This window comes from Triturus cristatus, chromosome 4_1, assembly GCF_964204655.1.
Source record: "Triturus cristatus chromosome 4_1, aTriCri1.1, whole genome shotgun sequence".
In the NCBI taxonomy this organism is placed as follows: Eukaryota; Metazoa; Chordata; class Amphibia; order Caudata; family Salamandridae; genus Triturus; species Triturus cristatus.
This window is the reverse complement of record NC_140585.1, coordinates 394,542,674-394,567,141: the sequence shown is the minus strand read 5'-3', so window position 1 is coordinate 394,567,141 and position 24,468 is coordinate 394,542,674. Positions and strand designations below refer to the sequence as shown.

Below are 24,468 nucleotides of genomic sequence, written 5' to 3'. Positions count from 1 at the left end.
CATATTTTTCAACAGAATGTTTTTCCATATAACGAATTCCTAAAACACTACTGAAAGATAATGAACTACAGTTCATTTCCAGTGAGGTGAAATCTTTTCTAAGTAGAAATCGGCCAAAAATACTCCACTCTTATCACCCTGCAGGCAATGGCTGTGTGGAGCTTTTCAACAGAGTGGAAATGGGTAAGGTGCTAATGTGCATAGCAAGAGGTACCCCTTTGAAAATAATTTGTGCGGTCTGGGAGAAAGGAGAAAACAAGAAATACAAAGCCTCCCACTCGACCAACATTTATTTACTCAGTGGCTGGAATTAGCTCATACGGGCTGTCCCTTTGTTATCGATGTGACTGAAACAACATAAATTCATTGGTTCATATATTTTATTTTTGATTTCAGTCTTTTATAATTATATTGATCTAATCATAGACCATTTTTTCATTTGTTTTTTTTCATTTGTAATTTTTAAGAAATAAAAACCTTAAATTTCCTGTGTTCTTATATACAGTGCAAATCATAAATAATTCAACAAAAACAATTTTCCTAAAATGGGCAAGTAAGGCATGATTATGCAATATTAAACATGTAAATTGTCATGTTAAAGCTTATCCCCTTCTATCATCACAAGTGAACTAACCTCACATACAGTCATCACATCCCAATCGTACACATACACACATCACATATATAATTTTCCAGTTTTGACTGGCTTGCAAAATATAACTCATGGCGAGAATCCTTCTTTATTTTCCATGGTTGTGCCGCCAACTGGAAAATTATCAGGCTGAAGCACGTTTCAGTGTATAATTGAACTTGAATCCACCTTCATCAGGACCGCTCATTTTCTTTAAATTAATGCAGCAGAGGTTGAAAGGGGAATCAGTAAGCTAAAATCTAGTCGATTTGGTTTTGCCAAAAGTAGGACCAGGTGTCCAATATGGGTGCCTCTGATTTCCAATATGGGCGCCTTTGGAAATATTTTCAAATTGTTGAGCATATTCTCATATGTTGTAGGGGTTCCAACTGGAGAGTTCTCTTTTCAGTTTTCAGTGCTCTTATTATAGAGTGGCTCCCTGTAATATAGGAGTCGCACACTTTGAAATAAATGAGCCACTGTTCCAGTTGATAGCAGCTGTGATGAGTCCAATGTTAGTTCACCTCTTTGTGCTCAGAGGATGTTATCGTATCATTCTCGATTTCCGTGTGGCCCCCGGCCCGCCTGCTCAAAGGAAAGGATTTACAAGAATTGATCTGCAGGCAATCATATTTTTCAACAGAAAGTTTTTACCATGAAACGAATTCCTAAAACACTACTGAAAGATAATGAACTACAGATCATTTCCAGTGAAGTAGAAATCGGCCAAAAATACTCCGCTCTATCACCCTGCAGGGAATGACTGTGTGGAGTTTTTCAACAGAGTGATACTGGGTAAGGTGCTACTGGCCATCTGTAGTGGAAAAAATAGGGAGAAGGGTTTGCGGAAACTGTTTTTGGGCACACAGAATCACTCATACATTGGCTGGCTTCAGTCCATTCAGAATTATGAAGGATAGCGAGCCTTCACCAAAGACAATTCTGTCTGGTTATCTGGAGATCAGGGAACACATCTCTCTCCTCGGTGAAGGAGAACATAAGGAAAGTACAGGAATTCTATCAGGAAAATTATGATCGGAAACGTGGAGTAAAGGAAGTGACCCTTGATTCGGGTGGTTGGATATGTGTCAAAATGACAACCAACTGAAAGAAGGGTCACAGTAAGCTTAGCAACCCCTTACACTTCACACAAATCTTTGCTAATTATGCTAAATTTGGTAATGGGAAGGTGTGGCATTTTAGTAAATTGGCCAGATGCTTCAAAGTACTTGATTGGAAGGAAGAGAAAGAACTGGAATCCAAGTAACACTTGGTTTTGGTAATAGGGATGTAAATGACTCTAGCGATGATCAGGGACACCCAACAGGGAAATGATTGGCAACTTGTAAGTGTCGCGGTATATGGTAGAACTGTATTATCTGAGAGATTCACAGACTTTGGTTTGGGATAGCAGTTTATGTTGAATGGTTGTAGTTATGTTTTTTTCTTTCCATATTCAGGACTCTTTTTTCACTATTCACGACCAGTTCTCAATGTTTGTTACTGTTTATTGTTATTGCACCAATGATGCTATTTGTTTATTAAGGGGGAGAAATATGAAGCTTACTCTGTACCTCAGCTCGTTCCCTAGTGGCAATGTTCTAGGTATGGGCCAATGGAGGAGTCATAGGTTTAAACTTTGGGGGGCATTGGAATACCGGGACTCAAGTCGAGGGGAGTACACAGTGGGTGCTCAGATAAACCAGTTGCTGCTCGCTTACTTCATCTTTATCATCACTACAGTATCCTGCCTAATCTCTTGGCTTTCTCTAGTTTGCAGATGGGGTTATATTACTTCTGCTAATAGGACAACTTGAAGGTTATTTCCTGAACCTCTGCGATTTCTTCCTGACGCCCTGCTCTCAAGCAGAAATGGTAAGTTTATCGAATATCTCAAAACCTTTTTGAAATGCAGATGAAAACCTAATGGCCGTCTTTGAAAGATACTAACACCAGAAGGTGGACCTATTTTGAGCATTACATTCCTGTGGCTGGGATGAGCAAAACAATCTGAACTGGAATGAGAACTTCCAGTAAAAGCATTGCCTTGGTAAATAATTAAGTGAGTCCTGTTGTACCGCCGGCCCCCAGACATTTTTTGGACAATGCATTGACATTCTGTTGAATCCATTTTGGACTCCTATGACAGCATTGTAGTCCATTTTAATCTGCTAAGGTCTAAAATAATATTTATTGTTGCAGTGTGGTTCAGTGCTCAGTAGGTTTCAGTTTGCTGGTGGGAGAGAGAATGTAACTGGGGAACTGAGCATCGAGTAGGGGGAATTGTAGCCCTATGTGTTTAATTTATGTCCTCTGTCACAGAAACCGAATGGAAGCTCCTTCCCATACATATTCTGGGGCATAGGAGCAGCTTACCACAGCAGAAAATATTTAAGGGTGGAGGTCCTGGGTCCTTCCCCCAACAGAGATCAGTACAGTGCTGCAGACCCGGGCAATCATTAGTTTACTCTGGCAATTTGATGAGCTAAATAGTTTTGACCTCCATCTCTTCACCTTGCGTGTGTGATGATGTAGAAGGGAGAAGCGAGGTTGTGTGACTCAAAAGATAAGCATAGACGCAGTGGCCCAAGTATCTTCCAGGAGCGTGCAGCAAGAGATAGAGATGGAGCATAGAGAGAGTTACTGTGTCCAGCTCTACTTTGGTTGCTACAGTGATTCTGCTGTCGAAGCAAACCCTTCATATAAACTTTATGCAGTACTGTGGAATCATGCCCATAAATGACCTGTCGAATGTGGGTCTGTTGATATTACCTCTGTGCTCAATTCATCTCCATGTGGCCCAGCACAGGCCACTACAGTGAGGCAATTGCTGTGCAGGTTTGGCAGCACTATAATGGCCTAGCATGTTTGACCTAGATCCCAGATCCTCTCCACTTGTTTGACTGTAAGTTTGGGAGAGTCAAGAATCCGGTCTCTGTGTTACATACACAAAATAGTCCCATTTTTCTTCAGTGTCACGCATTCTCTTTCCCCTGTGCACACATCTGTCCTCCCACAAAAGGTAATGGAAATTGGTCAAACCCATGTTGAGAGGGGCAAGACTATTCTACTGTTTCTGAATTCCCACAGGTACTTCTCCGGCGTCAGCCATACTTTCTGATCACAACTTCCTTGATTTAATGGATGCAGTATTCAGGCTCTTAAACTAGAAGGTCGTCTTATACCTCCTCAGACAATCTCACCATTGACACTTTTCAACATTCCTGCACTATTTGGTGCATGGTGCAATTGAGCCCAAGTACACACACTCAGTTATTATAGTCATCAGCAATGGCATAGATAGCTACCACCTCTTTTGGGGGGCGGGGTCTGAGTTTTTCTTAGGGCCGAAGATCCACTCGCCAGCCTGTTGCATCTGGCAGGGGGTCCCCTGTGTGTGTCTCCAGCATGAGGTGCCTGGTCTTTCCAACCTCTAAGACAGTTTCCCTTCTTCTTTGGTCTTTTACTCTTGTCAGGTCTCTCCCAGACCTTCTATCCGCTAGCTCAAAGCTAAAAGGTACTAAATGGCGGCTTTATAACACCTAATCTCAGAAAGGATGCCAAACCTGATACTTGTATTTCTTAATTGACCTGATTTACTCCTTGCAGATGAGTTGTGGTTTTAAACAAATAGGAACTCTAGAACATTTTTTTTTGATAGTCAGTGCATAGGGTTTGATTTCTAAGAATGACCATTGTTTAAATCCAACCAAAATCAAACTAATCTGTTCAATTTAATCAGCCTTGTTTTTGCTGTCAGCATTCTACCCATAAGTGTACACAAAAAGCAACAAGCATTGGCATAGCCAATAGGTCTCGCCTTTGGGACCTTATAAGTATTTAGTTATGCAGCACAATATCCTTGGTGCAACAACATTAACTGTTGCATGGCTAAACACTTATAAGTTCCTAAAGGCGAGACCTAATGGCTATGCCAATGCTTGTTTTCTGTAGTTTTAGATAGCGCGAACTTGACCCTGATGTATTGAAGCGCTTTACATTAGCACCAATTATATAACACAAGGGCATATTCATTGTTGGTAGGCACGGGGACATGAAGTGATTTGCCCAGAATCACAGTATGTTGAGCGGGCGCCGAGACTCGAACCTGCTTCTCCAGCTAAAAAGTTGGCAGCCAGTCCTGTGACTGCTTGCTCTGTCTCCCTGTGCTCACTGTGCTGTGGCTGCATGCCCTCCTGTCTGTGCTCCCTGTACTGCACCACCCTGTCTCCTTGTGACTCCCTGTCTTGTGACTGCATGCATGCACCTCCCTGTGACTCCCTCTCCTGTGGCTGCATGTCCTTCCTCCCTGTGCTCCCTGTCCAGTTACTGCACCACCTTGTCTCCCTGTGACTATCTGTCCTGTGACTGCATGCTCGCGCCTCCCTGCATGCACCTGTTTCCCCGTGACACCCGGTTATGTAGCTGCATTACCCGCGTCCCCATGACACCCTGTCCTGTGCCACCGCCTTCCCGTTCATCGTGTGCCTGCAGGGCCGAGATGGCGAGCACAGACCTGTGACCCGTTGGGCACGCGGTGCTCACACAGAGGGGAGGGCAGCATGCTTCTCCAACCATGGGAGCGCAGCAGACCCAGGGGTGTGTCGCAGTTAATCTTTTTCTGTTGGACACGAAAAATGTGCCCTGGCCCTGCCACATGTGGAAGCAAACACCAGCAGGAAGCCGGCGAGCTATATTTAGAACAGGATTACCGGGCCCGTGTGTCACCGATGACTCAGAGCACGGCGCAATTAATTAAAAATACATAGATGGCGGCATCCTTTCAGTCGTGGCTCCTGGGGGCCTTTATTTGGGTACGATTCTTACCGTGCACTTTTTTTTGTACAAAGGTATACATATAAATATTTTTCTACGTTTTAATTTGAGATCCATATAACGAAAACAGTGATCGGGTTATGGCGAAAAAGAGACTCAAAGTTTGACTATATTTTTAAATGAGCCTGTCTGATCTCGACGCGTTACTAACACAATAACAAAGCCTAGTGACGTCTTTGCGCATATATGTGACTTTGGAGTCTCCTGTTAAGCCTGTACATATATTGCCCAAAGTGTTGGGTGTTCACGTTTTCATTTCTATTTCTGTTAAATACACCTTAAACTAGTTGAAAACGGTTAGGCTCTGAAATAATGGCTTTAGCACAATCGCTGGTCCTACGCGTTTGCGAGTAACGTGAAATCAGTACGTCATCGTATGGCCTGGTACTTGCCTACGACCCCTTTTAAAGAAGAAACCCCCAAATCTGCCCTTGGATGGATGGGTACCCCCCCCAGGGCAAGCATTTCAAACCACACTGTTTTGGATTAGGGGGGAGTAACCCCCCGGCCGTATTTATTACATATTAAAAACATTGATTATTAATTTTTATTATGTACACTTTACGCAGAAAGTCCAGCCGCTGGCCCAGGTGCGTTCCTGGTGGGGGCGCGAGGAACAAGAGACTGTTCCTGCGCTCACCGCCCCCCTTTTAAGGCGGGGCAGTGGGACCACCAGGCAGGAGGCTGGTCTAAACCAGTCTCCCCCACTTAAAGTGCTTCCGGTTCACTGCCGGGGTCTGGCGCGACCGCCATAATGGTGGCACACGTTAGGTAGCGCTTGCCTTTCCCATAACCCCACCGAAAATAGCTTTATTTTGAGAGGCGGAACATTTTTGAGTTTTCGTAAGTGAATGATTGTTTTTTGCTTTTTTTTAATCTAAAAGATGTCTCTGGGCCCCTGCATTTACCAAAATCAGGGCTTGGTAGTTCACCTAGAAAGGAGACAGGTGTTTGTCAACAGTCCTGTTGCACAAGAAATTAAATCACACATCACACACATTTCACTATCACTACCATCGACCCCCTGCCGGGCCTGGTGTGGCCACTGGCAGCGGAGTTCGTGAAATCCTAGTCGGTTTACGGCAGCCTTGTGTCACCTCTTCGGCCTGAAATATGCAGCATCTGTAGAGCAAGTGTTTTTGGTGAAAGGTGGTGTTTTATCTGGCAAATGCACAAGTGCTCAGATCATGAATTATGTGGAAAAGGGAACTGCTGCAGAATCACTTCATTTCAATTGCCCTGCCTATAAATCACAGATTCGCGCGGTTGCTGCTGCTACTCAAACTTTCATTCTTAGTTACATGTTGGATTCATGCCCTTATTTCGTAGCGATCATTGGAGGAGGGGGGCTGTAAACACGATGGAAGCGCCTGACGTGGGATAAACAGAGTGAGATGTGATAAACGCCCAAAATAGGACCAGATGAGGGCCTGTCCTCTCGAGGTGTACAGAGACTGAAGGGAGTAAGAACAGGGATGCGCACATCCAATAACACAAGCATTGGCCGCGCGCCTCGCGCTCATAGTTAAAAAAAACACAAACAAAAGCGCGCGCGCAGCAGCAGGGATAGAGGAGGGGGCCTGCGCGATTCTCTTGCGGGAGAGAGTGGCAAGGCGCGATAACTGATATCATATAGTGCTGCCGCTCGCTCCCACAAGGAAATCGCCAGATGTGCACGCGTTGCCATTGAAGGCAATGGAACGCGTGCATGTTTTTGGGCGAAAAAGGGAACCGATGGCTAAAGGTCTGCTCCTAAGCAGCGCATGTGCGATGCGTAGGCGAGGCCTAAAAAGACGGACATTTCTCAGGGAATCCTTTCCTAACTTTGCCTACTGATAACATGTTAATTCTGCAGTAGAAAAGGAACATGACGATGTTAGAATTTTTTTAATTCTGAAATATACAACCTGGTGTATGGGAGTTTGAGCTCAATTTCATTGACCTGAATAGTAGAGATGTTTTGTGTTGTCTATATTCAATGTTAGCAAACTGAAAATGCTTGATCTGTGTTACAGCGTAAATACCATAACAGAATTAACCCCATTCCGGCAACTAATTTTGAGAGAATTGGCTTTCGAACTGACAATCTTGCATTGAATAATAGCCCTGTTGCTGAAAATGCCAAAACTCAGAGGTATTGAACGTCAGACCACACAGATCAGAAGAGGGGAATGAACGCCTTATGAATCGTTTATAAATAGACAGCAATAACTCTTTGTAGTATTGCCATAATAATTCGAGTAGATTTCCTACTTTAAAGGGCTGCACGGAAATCATTAGAAGTCATGGAAATATTGAAAGGTGTAGCTTTTCAGGAGTATGTCTGCTTAGACTTGAGACAGTCTGCAGCACAGACAATCCCCCTGAGTGAAAAGTATTTTGATATTGAAAGGAATAATTTTTTTCCTTCTCAGGGAAATTATTTTTTCATCTAGAGAAATAAAGTTCACAGCGCCTCTCTCAAATATTGGTCTTTTTTTTAAATCATTTTTTCCCTATCAGAAAACACTATTATGAACTTGTTTGGAGTATGTTTACTTCTTTATGTGCATTGGTGGAAATGGATGCAAAGTGGTTCTGTCAACGCACAAGATTTGATTTTGAGTGACTTTCCTTTCTTCTATTTTCTGCAATATTAAATTTCAAGTGTGGAGGTAAATGTCTTCAGATCCTGTTTCTATGAATCAGGATTTTGTTATTTAAGACTGCAGATTACTTTTTTGCACGTAAATTCAAATCAGGTGCATAGAACGGTTTGTAGTTTGTAGCAGGCGCGGCCAGCACAGGTAAGAGTAGTGGGGCGGGGCAAGGTGAAGGGAAGTCGAAAGACGACTGGATAGGTAAAATTAAATACAAAAATAAATAAAACCACTTACCTTGCGATGCAGCAAGCACACAGGTAAGAGTGGCGGGGCGAGGTGGGGAGGGGTGGGGGAAGTTGACACAAGGTAATTTTTTATTTTTTATTTAATTTTACGTATTCTGTCATCTGTCGACTTCCCACCCACCGCTTTTACCTGTGCAGGCCGCCCGAGGTTTGTAGTTATAGGTGATTTGTTTGTGTGATCAATTATGCTTTTGGAACCGTGCACCGCTTAGTAATCCTATAGAGGAAGAATCTGATCATTAAGTTTGCACCAATTTTGTAGTGACATTTGCTCAAATAACAACTTTACAAAGGAAATGTCCACCATGACCAGTACGGAGTCCTCATTTTATACCAGTTTTTAGTTCAAATGTTTGAAGAATATCAATGCAAAGTTTCCACACATAAGTGGAAAATTGCACTGCAATGGTGCAGTTCACCGCCGCACCACCTCAGCACAAGAGCCCTCCTGTCTTCAGGGTTCACGCTGGCACTTCACTTGGTCTCCCTCCTGTTTTAATTCTATTTTGGGGAAAGTAATTTTTTAATACAGCCTCTTTCCGCCGCTGCTATCGCTGCGGCCCCTCCCACCGACATAGTCCCCGCTCCTGCCTCCCTACCTGCAGTCCCGCCCCCCTCTCCTACTCAATGGCGGCTGCTGCGGGGGAGCGCGTGTGAAACCTTGACCTCCGGTCCAGGCTAGCACTCTCCCCATCAGCTCCGCTTTCACCACTGCACCGCCTCAGCACAAGAGCCCTCCTGTCTTCAGGGTTCACGCCAGCAGCCCGTCACAGCCTCAGAGGCTATCCAGTTCCAGCCCGCCAGGTGTCCCCCTCGCCCCCTGCTCACGTGCTTCTCCTTATTTTTTTAACTCTTCACTTGGGCTCCCTCCTGTTTTAATTCTATTTGGGGGAAAGTAATTTTTTAATACAGCCTCTTCCCGCCGCTGCTGCCCCTGTGGCCCCTCCCCCCGACACATCCCCCGCTCCCGCCTTCCTACCTGCAGTCCTGCCCCCCTCTCCTACTTAATGGTGGCCGCTGTGCGGTCGCGCAGCAGATGCGCCGCTGGCGTGCCGAAGGCGTGCCTAAGGCAAGCCCGCCTGTGCCCGTCCGCGAGCCGACCAGAGCCAGGAACCCTGGATACGCGACCTTCCACCGCAACGACGACGACGCCCTCCTCGCACTCAACCCCGGAAGACACAGAGACTGCCAACAGCCCTCGCCAATCTCGACCCATGGCCAGTTCACCTGCCTCCACTGTGTCAGATCTTCCCCACCACCCCGGTCTCCAATACTGCCGACGCCAACACGGACGACATCCTAAGATGCATCCTCCTCAACGTGCGCTCCATACACAAACACGACATGGAAATCTGGAACCTGCTCAACTCCCTCTCGCCTGATATCGCCTTCTTCACAGAGACCTGGACCAACGCCGGCTCCGCCCCTGACATCAACACCGCATTCCCGGAGGGATAGAAGATCCAGAGGAAGGACCGCCCCAACTGCCCGGGGGGTCCTCGCCATCGCACACAAGAGCGTCCTCCCCTCAACAACTCCAGCGAAATCTTCCTTCCCGAACACCTTCACTTCCAGATCCAGACCAGCCCAAACACCACACTCTGAAGAACCCTCGTCTACAGATCCCCTGGCCCCGACACCCTTCATCACCACCATCACAGACTTCGTCGCACCCCACACCATCGCATCAATGAACTACGTGCTCATCGGAGACTTTAACTTCCACCTTGACAACCCCAGCGACCCCCAACTCCACCCTCCTCCAGGACAACCTCGCCAGCATCAGACTCAACCAACTCATCACCGCACCCACACACAGAGCAGGACACACCCTCGACCCCATCTTCGCGGAAGGTAGCAATGTTTATTCCAGCCACACAATGCAACCACCATGGACCAACCACCACTGCGTCCATTTCACCATCAACAAACCTAAGGCACCAAAACTGACCCCCCGCCCACCACGAAGGAACTGAAGCAAGGTTACCAACGAGCAACTGAACTCCGCCCTCACCCTTGACACCCCCACCTGGACACCCGACGCAAACATAGCAGCCAAAAGACTCCACACTTGGATCTCCAGCTGCGCGGACAAGCTTGCCCCGCTACACAGCCCCGGCAAACAGCGTTCCAGGAAAGCCAACTGGTTTACCACCGATCTCCATGAAGTCAGGCACACCTGCAGACATCTGGAGAAGAACTGGAGGAACACCAAGATTACCGATAAATTCTCCACCTACAAGCACGCCTTCACGGACTACCACAACCAAATCAAAACTACCAAAAGGAACTTCATCCACAACAAAATTCTCGCCAACTCCAAGGAACTCTTCAGTGTAATTTGGGATTTCACCAACACACGCAGCGAAGCCACAGACATCACCCGGTCCCAAGATCTCTGCGACAAGCTTGGAACCTACTTCCACCTCAAGATCAGGACACTCTACGACAACTTTGTTGACCACCCACAAGATGCCGCAGCCGCCACTCCCGCCCCCCAGAGACGCCAGCCCACCATCTCCAACTGGACACCAATCACGACCGAGGACACCACCACAACCATTAAAGGCATCCACTCGGGGCCCCCACCAACCCCTGGTCCCCGCACATCTACCACAGGGCCGAGGACGCCATCGCACCCGAACTACAAAGGGCCATCAACGCCACATTCACAACAGGCACCTTCCCTCATGACTGGAAGTGTACAGAAGTCAGACCCCTGCTCAAGAAGCCCACGGCCGACCCCACCGACCTCAAGAACTACCAGCCCATCTCGCTCCTTCCCTTCGCAGCCAAGGTGGCAGAGAAAGCAGTCCACAGGGAACTGACACGATTCATCAAAGAGAACGCCATGCTCGACCCGTCCCAATCCAGATTCCAAAGCAACCACAGCACCGAGACCGCCCTACTCGCCGCCACAGATGACTTCCTGAGAGCATTCAAGACGTCGCAGTCTGGATGACCAATAGCTGCCTAAAACTCAACGCCGAAAAGACAGAAGTCCTCGTCCTCTGAACCACCCCTTCAATAGGGAACAACACCTGGTGGCCCACCGCCCTCGGAAGCCCGCCCACCCCCTCAGACCACGCAAAAAACCTCTGCATCGTACTCGATTCATCACTCACCATGACCCAACAGGTAAACTCCGTCAACCTCCAGCTGCTTCAACACCCTCCGCATCCTTCGAAAGACCTTCAAATGGATCCCCCCTGAGTCAAGAAAGACAGTCACCCACGCACTCATCACCAGCAAACTCGACTATGGAAGCACTCTCTGCCGGCATCAACAAATCCCTACTCTGCAAACTCCAGACGATACAGAACACCTCGGCCAGACTCTTCCTCGGCATCCCACGGCATGAACACATCTGCCAACATCTGCGGACACTCTACTGGCTCCCCGTGGAGAAGAGAGTCACCTTCAAAATCCTCACCCACGCCTACAAATGCCCGCACAACAGCGGACCTAAATACCTCAAGAACAGAATAAACTTCCACGTGCCCAAAAGAAACCTCCGATCTGCCAACCTCGCACTAGCTGAAACCCCGCGCATCCACAGAGCCAGACCAGGTGGAAGATCGTTCACCCACATTGCAGCCAAAACCTGGAATGAGCTACCGACAGACATCAGACGCGCCCCCTCCCTCAAAACATTCAAGAAGACCCTCAAGCCCTGGCTCTTCGGCTGAAACGGATCTGCATACCCTCCCCCCACCCACTTCCTCAGCGCCATGAGACCCTCACGGGTGAGTAGCGCGCTCTACAAATCCCTGATTGATTGACATTATCTGGCACGTGAACATATGTTTCACTGTTGAGAGAAATTCAGATTTACCACAGAAGAAACGCAATGATCTAGTCAAAATGCTTTCAAGACATGAGCACAATCACAACAATGTAACAATATTTCTAAGAAACAATTACAAATGCTGATACTTAACAAAAACATTCACTTTTACGTGATATTCTCTTAGTTTCCAAACGTTTTATGTGACATAGAGAGGTATGTTTCATGCCACAAACGACCTTAAAGGCAGCATGTACAGGTGAATAACCTCTCTGTTCACTTCAAGCAATGCCGAGAAGCAAAGACATGACTATTTGCCAAATTATGGCTGTAGGCACACTTTTTATTTTTTAATAAAGAACTGTATTTCAAATTTCTCAAATATTGTCTCTTTCTGCCAATGGTATATGCAATTCGAAATTAATTTGACCTGGATTGTTCTAATCTTGAATGTGCATGCCTTGGGTAGGTTAAACCAAGGTTACACATGGAACATAAATATTTGTGAGGATATGGATGTGTAATAAAATTGGAATATGTACTTTATCGTAACAAAACTATTTGTAATGCCACAAGGGCACAAACTAAATTACATTAATGCGGTGCTCATAGGTATTGTCTGCTGGGGTGTTAGATTATTCAATTAGAACAAATACCTGCTTTAAATCCGGATGCAAATCCATATCATTTGAAGTTGTTCATCCACCCACATCCGGAACATAAGAAGGCAGTGTGGCGTCCTGAGATGACCTTTACTGCTAAGTCCACTGACAGGACTAGCAGCGACAGCCCTTGCCTCCAAGAGCGTCGCTTGCGAGATTACTTTTCATTTGAACTGAAAGCTGCTGGTGTAAAACCACAACGCATCACTCCTGAGTCGTAGGACCTGAAAGTGCATTATGATGTGTGACGTATTCCCACGGCGAGTGGCTGATTTACACAGCAGTCAGTAATCCCAGCAGCAGTGGACTAGTGTCTATTACTGCTGCAAGTTCTGGCTGCAAATCTTTATTTACATAGGGTTTAGGCTAAGTACCAAAGTATACAACTTGTGTTGATGTCCAGAAATGTGTCGCTTAATTAATGATAATGTTCTATGTTCTCGTTCTACCCTGAAAACACACACTCACGAGTGTTAAAAACACAACTTTATGAATTTGGTCCAAAGTGTTTATATTGTTTATTAGTGATTGTTAAGGCGCTGTAAACTATCAACTTGCCACTTCAGGTACCAAGTTTAGGTATCATGATTGTAGCCAATGGGAAAAGCGAGTGGGTGTTCGAACACAAGGGAATAATGATGGCGTATTAAGGAGAGTGTATCACACATGCAATATAACTCAAGTAACATAGAAGACCGTCTAATCAGTCCATATTTTATTTACTAAGTAACTTTAATCAAGTTGCTCTGTGTTGCTTGACAATCGTGTGAAGGAATATAACATAGTTGCAGGGCGTTGGATTCCAATCGAACATGTGATGAGCCATGTCCAAAACTCTTCTATCATGACTGAAACATATAGATTGATGGCCGCTGAGGCTTGTTAAATGAGTGTCCTGTTAAATGTATCCTGGAATTTAAGGTACATTTTTTGTATTGCGATTTTTGAGTGGATCATGGGATCCAACATTTACCTCCAAATTGCATTTACCTTTGAATAACTTTCTCTTAGTATAGGCAACCGGTACTCTGTGCCGCTTATATGGGCACTGAGCCGGTCTTAGGAAGTAGGGACATGGATAGGTTGTGGGAAGGTCAGCCAGACAGGTAAACTTGCCAGGAGGGGTAATGGGACTTGGACATGGATGTAAGGAGAGGGGTTTAAGTGGCAACGGTGAAACATTGGCTAGTGGCGAACAGGACACAGGCGGGAGAAGGTAAAATGGTTGAGAATGGAGTAAAGCATGGGAACCGGATGAGAGCAGAAATAGGACAGAAATATTGGAGTGCTGTGAGGAGGGAGAGGCAGCCCTGGGAAACAAGCAGGAATTGGAAACATGGGATGATGACTAGAAAAAGAGTCCAATAATAGATGGGTAACTGACAGCAATAGGTTGTACCAGAAAGAGGATGATAGAGGGTTGGGGGGATGAAATAAGGATGGCAAGGAGTGTGTCTGCCATGTTGGCATGCTTTTGTGAATGGTCTTTGGGTGAGCACGGGTAATTGTAAGTGGATAACCTTGATGCTATGTTGACTTGCAGACAGAATGTGAGTGGTGAATCAGATATGGCACCTTTCTGCAGGGGGGGCAAATTCCTGATTTAATAATGTAGGCCCATACACAATATTTCCTGGTATTACTAATTACACAATTTTGTGTTTGAAGAAAAGAAGTCTTCCTCTCATTTCATTTCCTTACGAACATAAGCTAATTATTTGGAATGGGTTGATTGTTCAATAATTCTATCCCCAATTAGAAATGGATCAGGTTGTTGTTGGCATATATTTCGTATTTTGTAGAACAGTATGCATCTATCAATAAAGTAGCCAATGGTTGCATGTAGAGCTAAGGGGAGATCATAGATCAACTCAGCATTCTGACAAATAAACCCCTAGACTTTATACTGAAAGTGCCCCAATTTGCCTTGGTGCAGCTTTGCAGGAGGGAGCAACTCCAGTGTGATGGCTGTGAGTGATATGTTCATCTATTTTTTGAATTTCTAGCAGCTGAATGATGTGGTACATCAGATCACATGCTGCCAAAAGATCTGGTATTAATGGGTATACTGTTTGGACAATATTGTAAAGGACAGCTTGGCTCTGGAATCTAAGCTGCAATATTGCAATATATGTTGTCAGACTTGGCATCTTTGGTGTGGTTTCCCCTGACTTTTTGCCTCTACCTCTTGTATTTTTCATGCTGTGCTGGATTTTGTTTTTGCTGGCTTAGAGGCTTTGAACAATTTGCCATTGCTGTTCAGTGCCAAAGTGCAAGTGGTCCCTTTGTAAATTGTTATCCTAATTGGTTATCCATGATTGGCATATTTGAATTACTGATAAGCTCGAACTAAAGTGAACTTTGTGTGCCCAGGGCTTGCAAATCAAATGCTACTAGTGGGCCTGCAGCACTGATTGTGCCACCCACACAAGGAGCCTTCCAAATGTAACTCAGACTTGCCCCTGCAGTGTCTGCAGGCGCAGTTTTCAACTGCTATGTTGACCTGGCAAGTGCACCCACTTGCAGGGCCCTAACCTTTCCTCTTCTTACATGTAAGACACCCCTATGGTAGGCCCAAGGTACCCCCATGGGCAGGGGGCAGTGTAGGTAAAAGGTAGGACATTTGCTGGTGTGTTTTACATGGCCTAATTTTGAAAAACTGCCAATTTTGTTTTTCACTGTTGAAAGGCTATATGTCCCATAGGCTAACAATGGAGTTACTTTGTAACATCTTACAAGTATAACTTTCCATTGGGACAAGATGGAGAAATTGAGTTTAGGCTCTTCTGAATTTAAGAACATATCTTGAATTTGAATTTATATAGCTTTATTCGATTTATCTAAAAATCATAAAAGCATACAGATACAATTTATGCAGACAGTTAAAAAACATTTTCCATATAAACAAATTACCAAAATGGATAAAAAACATTACTCGCAAGAGTTAAAAAAAAAGTACAACAGTGATTTGAATTAATCAGTCAAGATTGACATGTGTTAGTTAACTCATAGAGTTTCTAAATTTCATCACAGACATTAAAAAGCGAGAAACAACCCAAATAACATCCACATCTTCTAAAAGCAAAATTTTTAAGTGTGCCGATTTACATGTTCTTATCCCCCAGCGTTTAAGAAGGGGTAAGAGGAATAATTTCCTCGGACTGGTGTACAAATTACAAAAGAACATGATGTGAATGTTACTTTGTGTGGAATGGTCATCGCATGGACATATTAATTTCAATGAGGCCCAGTCATTCTGTTTCGGGAAAGCAACCAAGCGGAAGAAATTCCCTAGGCGCAGCCTAGTTAGGAGCATGCGGGCATAGGGTGCCTTTTCAGTTCCAAGATAAAATTGTAGGCCTTCAGTGGGGGTAATTTGCTGATAGTTCAGGGTTGTGCCTTTGAGTTTCTCGGTATCCCATCTAGCGCTCTCTAGGTGTGTAGATAATAGCTTTTTGAGGGCCGGTCTAGTCAAGGTTTGTAGGGTCTCTGGCTCGTTGTAAAATTCAGGGTGTCCAATGTTAGTAAACATCGCTTGTACGTGTCGCAGCCACTTAATTTTTGCAACACCGTCCAAACCCATGCAGTCTTCTATGAGATTTCTATTCAGATAGCACTCCTCTGTGGTCCAGATCTTATACCAAAGCAGACAAGGTGATATTTTTATAATGTCGCTGAGGTATTTGACGCCGGTCTCAATGTGAGTCATAAAAGTCGACGTGGTTTTGGGCACACCTAGTAAGTAACAAATGAAGATGTTCTCACAGGTTTGTAATACAGACACATTCTCAAAACCCCAGAGACCTGCGCCATATGTGGCCGTTGCTATACACTTTGCGCGGTAGACCTGTAGCATTTCTTGAATGGGTTTACCCCCAATTTTAGCTGCAAAGGTTCTTAAAGCACCTATGGCACGGCTAAAGGCGAGTTTCCTAGCTGACACTGCGTGTTTCCACCTTCCCCACCTGTCAAACACAATGCCCAAATAGCAAAAGGTGTCAGTAATAGCAATCTTTTGCTGATCTAAGTATATTGAGCATGATGGTCTATTGTTCTTTTGAGAGCAGGGCATGGAGAAAGTTTTGGAAATATTCACCTTTAAATTTCTTTTATGCATGTAGGATGAAAATTCATTTACTGCTCTCTGCAAACCTATTTTTGTCCTAGACATGATTGCCGCGTCGTCAGCATATAAAAGGATGGGTACAGGGCTACCCTTAACAGCCGGATAATCGCTTGCCAATGTTATTAAGCTTTCCGCGATAGAATTTATGTAAAATGAGAAGAGCAAGGGCGCAAGTATGCATCCTTGCCTCACCCCTCTGTTTATAGCAAATTTTTGTGAGCATTGCCCCTGGGTCCCAAATCTTACTCTGGCCCCCGCTTCTCTATATAATTCTTTAATAAATATAAGGATAGCTGTGTCCACCCCGATATCTTCCAGTGTCGACCAGAGCATCGCATGATCCACACAATCAAATGCGGAGCTGAGGTCGACAAAGGTGACAAATAGATCCCCTTTTTTGGCCTGTGTATATTTGGAGACTAATAGGGACAAATTTAAAGATTGCTCCAATGTCCCTAGTCTCTTTCGAAACCCATATTGGAACTCCGAGATAACCTTCTTCTCTTTTTCCCAGTATTGTATCCTCTTGAGGACGATCCTGCCAGCGACTTTCATGAGACCGTCCAATAACGATATAGGACGGTAACAAGCAGGGTCGTCCCTATTTCCTTTTTTAAAAATGGGGACTACAATTGCATCCGACCAGGTGGTGATAAAACCGCATTTATTTCCCATGTTAAGTACGTTGGTTAACAAGGGAACCCAGAAGTCCGGTTCTGATTTATAGAGGTCCACTGGGGTGTGGTCAGGGCCGGGAGCTTTGCCTAAGGGACTTTCTCTAAGGGCATCTTCCACTTCTAGTGTGGTGAATACCAGTTCAATAGGGTAGGGAGGAGCTGGGGAAACAGTAAGATTGCTATCCTGGGTAATGCCATCTGGTGGTAAATTCACATTGCCTGGGTTCGAGGCATTACCCTGTATGTTGCTGGAATAGAGGTTACCAAAGTGTTCTGCCCAGAGCTCAGCCGTTATGGCCACTTCTACAGAGTTATCTCTGTCTTTTAAGTTATAAACAGACCTTATAACTTTCCAAAAGGCATTACTGTCCTTATTCCCAGCAGCTTCCCCCAGGGCTTCCCAGGCCTCTTGCTTCAATTTCGCCCTCCGCTGTTTAATTGCCAGCTTATAATCATGTCTCGCTCGACGAATTTGAACTCTATCTTTAGGGTCGGCAGACAAAGCTTTCTTTAAGGTTTTCAATGTTGATGTACATCTAGAGTCATATCTTTTTAGGGATATGTTTTTTAAATTGTCTGTTTGGAAATGCCAGTTTTAGAAAGTAGACATTTCCTTATTTAACCATTCTGTGTGCCTCTGCCGGTTTGTGTATTGACTGTCTGGTTTTGGAGTGACGGGGGCTGGGGATGTGCATTTACTGTAGACAGCCACCGGGGGAGGGGGGGTTGCGGTGGGACCTGCATTTCCTGGGTGACTCAGAGCTGAGCTGACTGGACCTTGGCTACATTTAGAGTGGTGGGAGGGGTTTCACTTACACATGAATAGGAAGCTTCTCCTCTGCACAATGCTGTCTCCAACTCCTCTAGTGATGCTGCACTAGAGAGGACAGAACTGGTTTGGACTAGGCTCTGAGACCCTTGCCTCTAAGAGAACATAGAGAAAATGGGGTATACGTACAGGACCTTAAACCCCAGAGAATTCGATCACTTCTGGACTCAAGAGGAACTTTTTGCCAAGGAGAAGAGCTGGAGAGCTGTAAGGAGGAGCACTGCCCCTTGCTGTGCGCTTTGCTGAGTTGGTCTGCAGTTGCTGCTTCTGCCAAGTAAGAGGACAAAGACTGGAACTTTGCTGTGAACCTGTTTGAAGAAGAATCTCCAAGGGCTTGTGTGTGCTGGCCTCCTGTTCTAGAGTATCAGGGACACAAAGACCTCACCACCAGCTCCCCTGAACTCCACTGCTGGGAGTTATGACCCACCAGGAGGTTATTGTTCTGGGCCTCTGGAGGTTGTTCCTGCTGTTGGGAGTTGGAAGAAACTTTAAAAAAGCAAGAAAAACAACATGTCAGCGCCACTGCCATGGGCACCACTTGGAAAGTGCATGATGCACCGCCCTGCCTGCACCGCAGCTCTGACGCCATTCGATACCAACCGACGCCTTTAGTTTTTGGCCTTCCCGTCGCCAGCACTCGCACCGACATCGCCAGCGCCTGCATACTGTTATCGTATTATAACCGATGAGGGTGACTTCACAAACTCTTCGACTTCACACCACCTCACCGGAACCGACGCCTCACCACTGACGTCTTTCCCTGTTCTGGACTCGACACGTTGCCTCCTTGCGGACACAACGACTTGCCTCCTCTGTGGCAAGCAGGGAACCGGCCTCGAACACGCCACTGACGCCTCACAGACGCCTCACCTCCATGACGCTGTGCATCGTCCATAGACTTCATTTTCCAAAGTACTGTTGTTTGGGGGTCCGTGTGACTCCATGTTCGATGCCGCGCACTTCGCGGTTGGCACTGTACTTTGGATTTATGCCTGTCACGATGTCGTAATATCCCCAGGTGGAGCTATTTGTTTCTACAAGTGCTATTTCTACAAGTAACTGTTTTAAAGTGCTATTTTGATATACGTATGTTGGATTTTTGTTGTTTTGGTCTTGTTTACTTTAGATAAAGATATTTTATTCTTCTAAACTGGTGTGGTGTTCATTTGTGGCGTTTTCACTGTGTTACTGTGTGTCTTGAGTACAAATTCTTTACACGTTGCCCTTGGGTTAAGCCTGTCTGCTCGTTCCAAGCTACCAAGGGGGTGAGCAGGGGTAATATAAAATGTGCATCCCCCTTTACCCTGACTAGAAGTAAAGGTCCCTACTTTGACAAAGTTACCTACCTCTGCCAACTAGAGACCCTCATTTCTAACATATGTTATGTGCACGCAAACAGGCCATAAACAGTATTTGTGCCTGGGGCTCTGGTGCGTGTCAGGTAGAGGCAGTTACACATAGAAGGAGCATCCCTTGTTCACTAAGGGAGGTGCCTGCTTCTTGACTCTCCTATGCCACTCTCACCATCTGCCTGGGAAATGCAGTGTTTACACAGGATACCAATATATTCTGTGTACACTTGGAAAAATATGTCCCCATTTTGCATTGTGCACCTCCATACACAAATGTTCACACAGTTGAACTTAGATGTACTTCTTTGCACTTTGATCTCTCTAATCAAGGGATATTTCCTGTGAATGGACTATTAAGCGCCTCCCTCATTTATGTCCACAGGTCTTTGTCTCTTCCCCCGGGTGGCTCATTGGAACCAATCAATACTAAAGTTGTTGGCATGTGAATGTTACATAATAGTCCAAGGTGGCCAGCCCTTGCCCTGGTGGACCACACTGCTCCTAACACCGGCCCCATAAGTGAGTCAGGATCTTGTAGAAGAAAAAGTGTCTCTCATTCTGCGACAAGCAAATATCTCATCTCAGGTTTCTGAGTAGGATTTTGTTATCCAGCTTCGAGACTGAGATATGATGCTTGTGGTGCATCTGCAATGTAGTCATTTCATATGATGGAATTGAGCTAGAAAAAAATCTTATAATATTGGAATAAAATATTGAGCTCAAGAGAATTAACAGTAACGACAGTCTTGATTATCTGAAGACAACTCTTAATTTAACATACGTATACCTTCCAGTTAAACAAGCATTGGTAATGCATCGGTTTTCAGTGTGTAAAGAAGAAAGAGCTGTTTTCATAAATCATCGTAAATATGCTGCAAGGAAAAAGGCAAAACTTTATGAAAATATAGTTCCACCAAAGCAGATGTTAACAGATTTTCGGCGGCGGGAAACTGATAAGAGAAGCAGGCGAGGAACAAGCATTGGTAAATGCAGGCAAATATGCTACAGCCAATAGAATTGGAGGAAAGGTAAGTGGCATGGACAGGAACCAATGAGAAGCCAGAAAAGAGAGGTGTCCCTTTTAAGTTTATATTGAAAACAATAGATTTTTCAAGCACAGCACGCCGGCGAAACCTAAAAAATTAATGCTGTTGAAAATAATGTGTTAATTTGAGCAATTATAATGCAAATCACTGTCTGCAATAATGTGAGCTGGTCACTCCAAAAGTCTATCTTCCTGAATCAATGAAAAGAGACATCTTTATAATTGTATTCTGTATTATATCAACGAATGCTGTTTCTCAGGCAGCGCATTGAAAGTGACACCGAGCCCTTGGTCATGTCATCTTTAAAACCGTGTCACCTCCCTGACATGCTCACTGTCATGCCATGTGCACCCCTCCTTAGAACCCCTCCCTCTTGTCTTCTCAAAGTCACACGTACATCCTCCCCCTCCTCCTCAGCCTGATGAGGATTCTGCAGCAGGAACAGAGCCTGCAGCTGCCCTCCCACCCCCGGCTCTGTCTGTCCTCATTTCATCTGTAAGTGGTCCATTTCCATCCCATTAACGAGACGTTTTCTCATTACCAGCTTCATAATGCGCGACTCGCCGTGGCCCTGCTGATGGATGGAGGCCTCCTAGACAGCCCTGTCAGCCCCGAAGGTGAGCAGCCATATAAACACGACTCACAATGGCAATTATTCATTTGTTTAAAAACATTTCTTGTCGGATGCCATCTGCAGCGAAAGATAACTTCTTTGAATGAAAACCTCATTGTTCGGCAGCAGGTGCGCTGCCGGCCCCGTTGTAGCTCCCTGAGTTTACAAAAGAATAGCCGAGGCACACTGAGGTGGAGAGATTAGCAAAGGGGAAGCGCCTGAAATGAAGGCAGAGGCCGCCTTTCACCCGTGCGCGCCGTTATCCGTCAGCCTAGCATTCACCAACAGGAATTATTCATAAAGATGAAATGGGGCGTCATTAATGCAGCACAGACAGCTCAGCTCCCGCACTCGGGGTCTTTGCTGAACGGGGCTCTTGCCCAGCTGTACGTCTGCAGTGCAAGCGCAGCTTAGGCGAAGAGGCAGCGGCGAGATGCTTCTGACCCGGCCTGTCTGCACTGGGGAGCACTGAAGAGTGAGCGAGGGGAGCCAGGCCAGTCTGCTGGGTCGCCCAGTAAACACACACAGAGTGAGACGCAGAATGACCGGTGCCTCCTGTTAAGCGTCCATTTTAGGGCGCCCGCACAGCTAATTCCCCACCCCTCGCTCTTCCCTTCCTCCTAATGTTTTATCCCTCGTTCCACATCTCTGATTCCTCATCCATCACGGCTCATTCCTCACCCCTCGCGCCTTATTCTTCAGCCCTCATTGGTCATCTCTAACTTCATACCCATCATGCCTCATCCATCCCAGCTCATCCCTCAGTGCTGCTCCTTCACTGATCTTCACTCACTTCTCATCCTCACATATTACCCTCATTTAGCATTCCTACAGCTTCACTCATCATCCCTCACTTTTTATTCCGCAACTTTCATATCTCAATTCCCTCTTCTCATTCTTCATCCATGGGTCCTCATTCTATGAAGCATTCTTACATTTTCAGAATTCTAAAAACCTCAATTAAATATTTCAGAATCATCTGTTGTTTTTCTTTTTCAATTAGGCGGGATCTTCCAAAACTCATTAATGCCTTTGGTATCGTTACCCAAATCAAGATTTAACCTAGCATATTTAACTTTGCCACCAATGAAGCAAGTATATACATCTGACGACTGGTTTAGCTAACACTTCTTTGTTTTGACAGCACTGTACAAAACAAATACTAACATAATGCTATAAACGTGAACTGCACGGAGAGTTCAATATATCACATAAGGCTTATGAGACCAAAACCAACATATGCATTCAGAAGAGAAAAGACAAAATATGTGCAGAACAAATAAAGAGTGAATGTGAAAACCTGGGAGCAAGTAGACAGAATAAATGTGAGGAAAAAGCACAAGAAGGGGAAGGGATAGAAAGAGGCAAAGGAGTTGTTGAGCAAAGGTTTTAAGCCGATGGAGTCTTATTATTAGTTTGTGAATTCAAAAATAGAGAGAATGTGAGGAGAAGCAAGCCAGGGTGAAAAAACATAATTCTCTTCCTTACTGGCAGCCTAGTTAGTTTTGCCAACAGAAGAGGCACATGAAAGCCGCGTTGTACACCTGTGGCCAATCTTGCTGCAAAGTTCCGAATCCGTTGCAATTTCCTAATGAGAGGAACTGGTAAACCCAGGTAGATAGAATTACAATAATCTAGGTCAGATGACACAATGTATTCAATATTGTTATCTTTTGAGGTGGAGTAAATAGAGCATTCAGTATTAGAGAATACAGTTGACATAGAGAGGCTTTAGGCACAGTTATATTTGATCTGCAAAGGTGAGTGCAACATCAATTTTAACACCAGGCTCTTAACTGTTGGCATCAATGAAGGAGAAGGTCTCAGGCTATTCGGACAAAAGGTACATTGAAGTGGTATCATGGGTTTAAGAAGACCTAGGATCTCTGGTTTGGAACTATTGTGCTTTAGATGGTTCAAATTCAGCCAACACTGCACTTTCTCTAGACAAAGCCTCCGACCGCACGCAACTTTCGAATAGCTTTCTCTGAAGGTAGCTATTACCAGTGTGTCATCTGCATATAACAAAAATATTAAACCAGAGGAGTCACTCAACCAAACCAGTGGAGTGAAATGCAAATTAAAAAGCAAAGACAACGTCATAGAGCCCGGGATCCCCTACTTATACATTGTCTCAACAATAAAAATCAGAGGGTGCTAATTTAACTGGAAAGAATTTTTTTGATAAGAAGTCTTTAAATCATTTTAAGACTGTATCTCGAATCCTGAGTGTAGTAAGTAGTATAGTAGGATTTGCAGTTAGTAGGCACGTCCCCCAGGCCATCCTGTTACGATGAGGACCCCCTTCTCCCATCCAAGGCCCTTTTGTTTGCTTTCCTGGGAACCATTCACAACGCCTATCAGGCTGCCAGATGACAGTTAGTAATCCATTCTTAAAATGCCGCTAGAGGCTTTATGCAGAAAAAAAAAAAACCTTTTCAAAAGTGTGATTTTCAAAATAGTAATTTAAAGTCCGACTGGACCATCAGATTGGATTTTCATTCCTAATAATTTGAATCTTTGAACCATGGTTCTAGGTATCACCAAACTGAAGGTGTGTGTTATCAAGTGTTAGAATGTAACCAAATGTTTTTCGATGGGAGAGCCAGCCTTGCCAAAGTGAATAACGACTTTGGAGATTTTTCACCGCCAAGCCATGTAGGGCTTAAAAATTCATGTCCAACTTTGTGAACACCATACAACATGACCTGCAGGCATTTAGTGCCAGCCTTAGGGGTGACTTGCGAGTCTTAGGGGTGACTTGCCAGTATTAGAAAGGAAGGTTTAGGCATGGCAAAAGTTTTATTTTGCCTGGTCAAATTTGCAGTTTTGAAAGTCCACACTTAGGCTGCAAGGGCAGGCCGCAGAACATGGTTTTACTTTGTCACTTTAGGGGTGGCACAATAGGTGCTGCAGTCCACTAGTGATATTTAGCTTACAGGCCTTGGGCACACAGACTACCATATACTAGGGACTAAGTTAAAGGTATTTAGATGTGCCAATCAGGGATTAGCCAATTGTA

The 24,468-nt window shown here is 45.0% G+C and overlaps 1 protein-coding gene across 2 annotated transcripts in view; it reads left to right on the top strand.

Moving 5' to 3' along the window:
- Nucleotides 1–24,468, top strand: part of PARVG (parvin gamma) — a 282,942-nt gene that overhangs the window by 253,753 nt on the left and 4,721 nt on the right. The window contains exons 11-12 of one of the 2 annotated variants that reach the window (XM_085652453.1): nt 2,405–2,506; nt 21,378–21,450. In XM_085652453.1, the coding sequence (XP_085508579.1) occupies nt 2,405–2,506; nt 21,378–21,450 (175 nt within the window). The remainder of the gene's footprint in view (nt 1–2,404; nt 2,507–21,377; nt 21,451–24,468) is intronic. The other variant, XM_085652454.1, reaches the window with a different exon arrangement.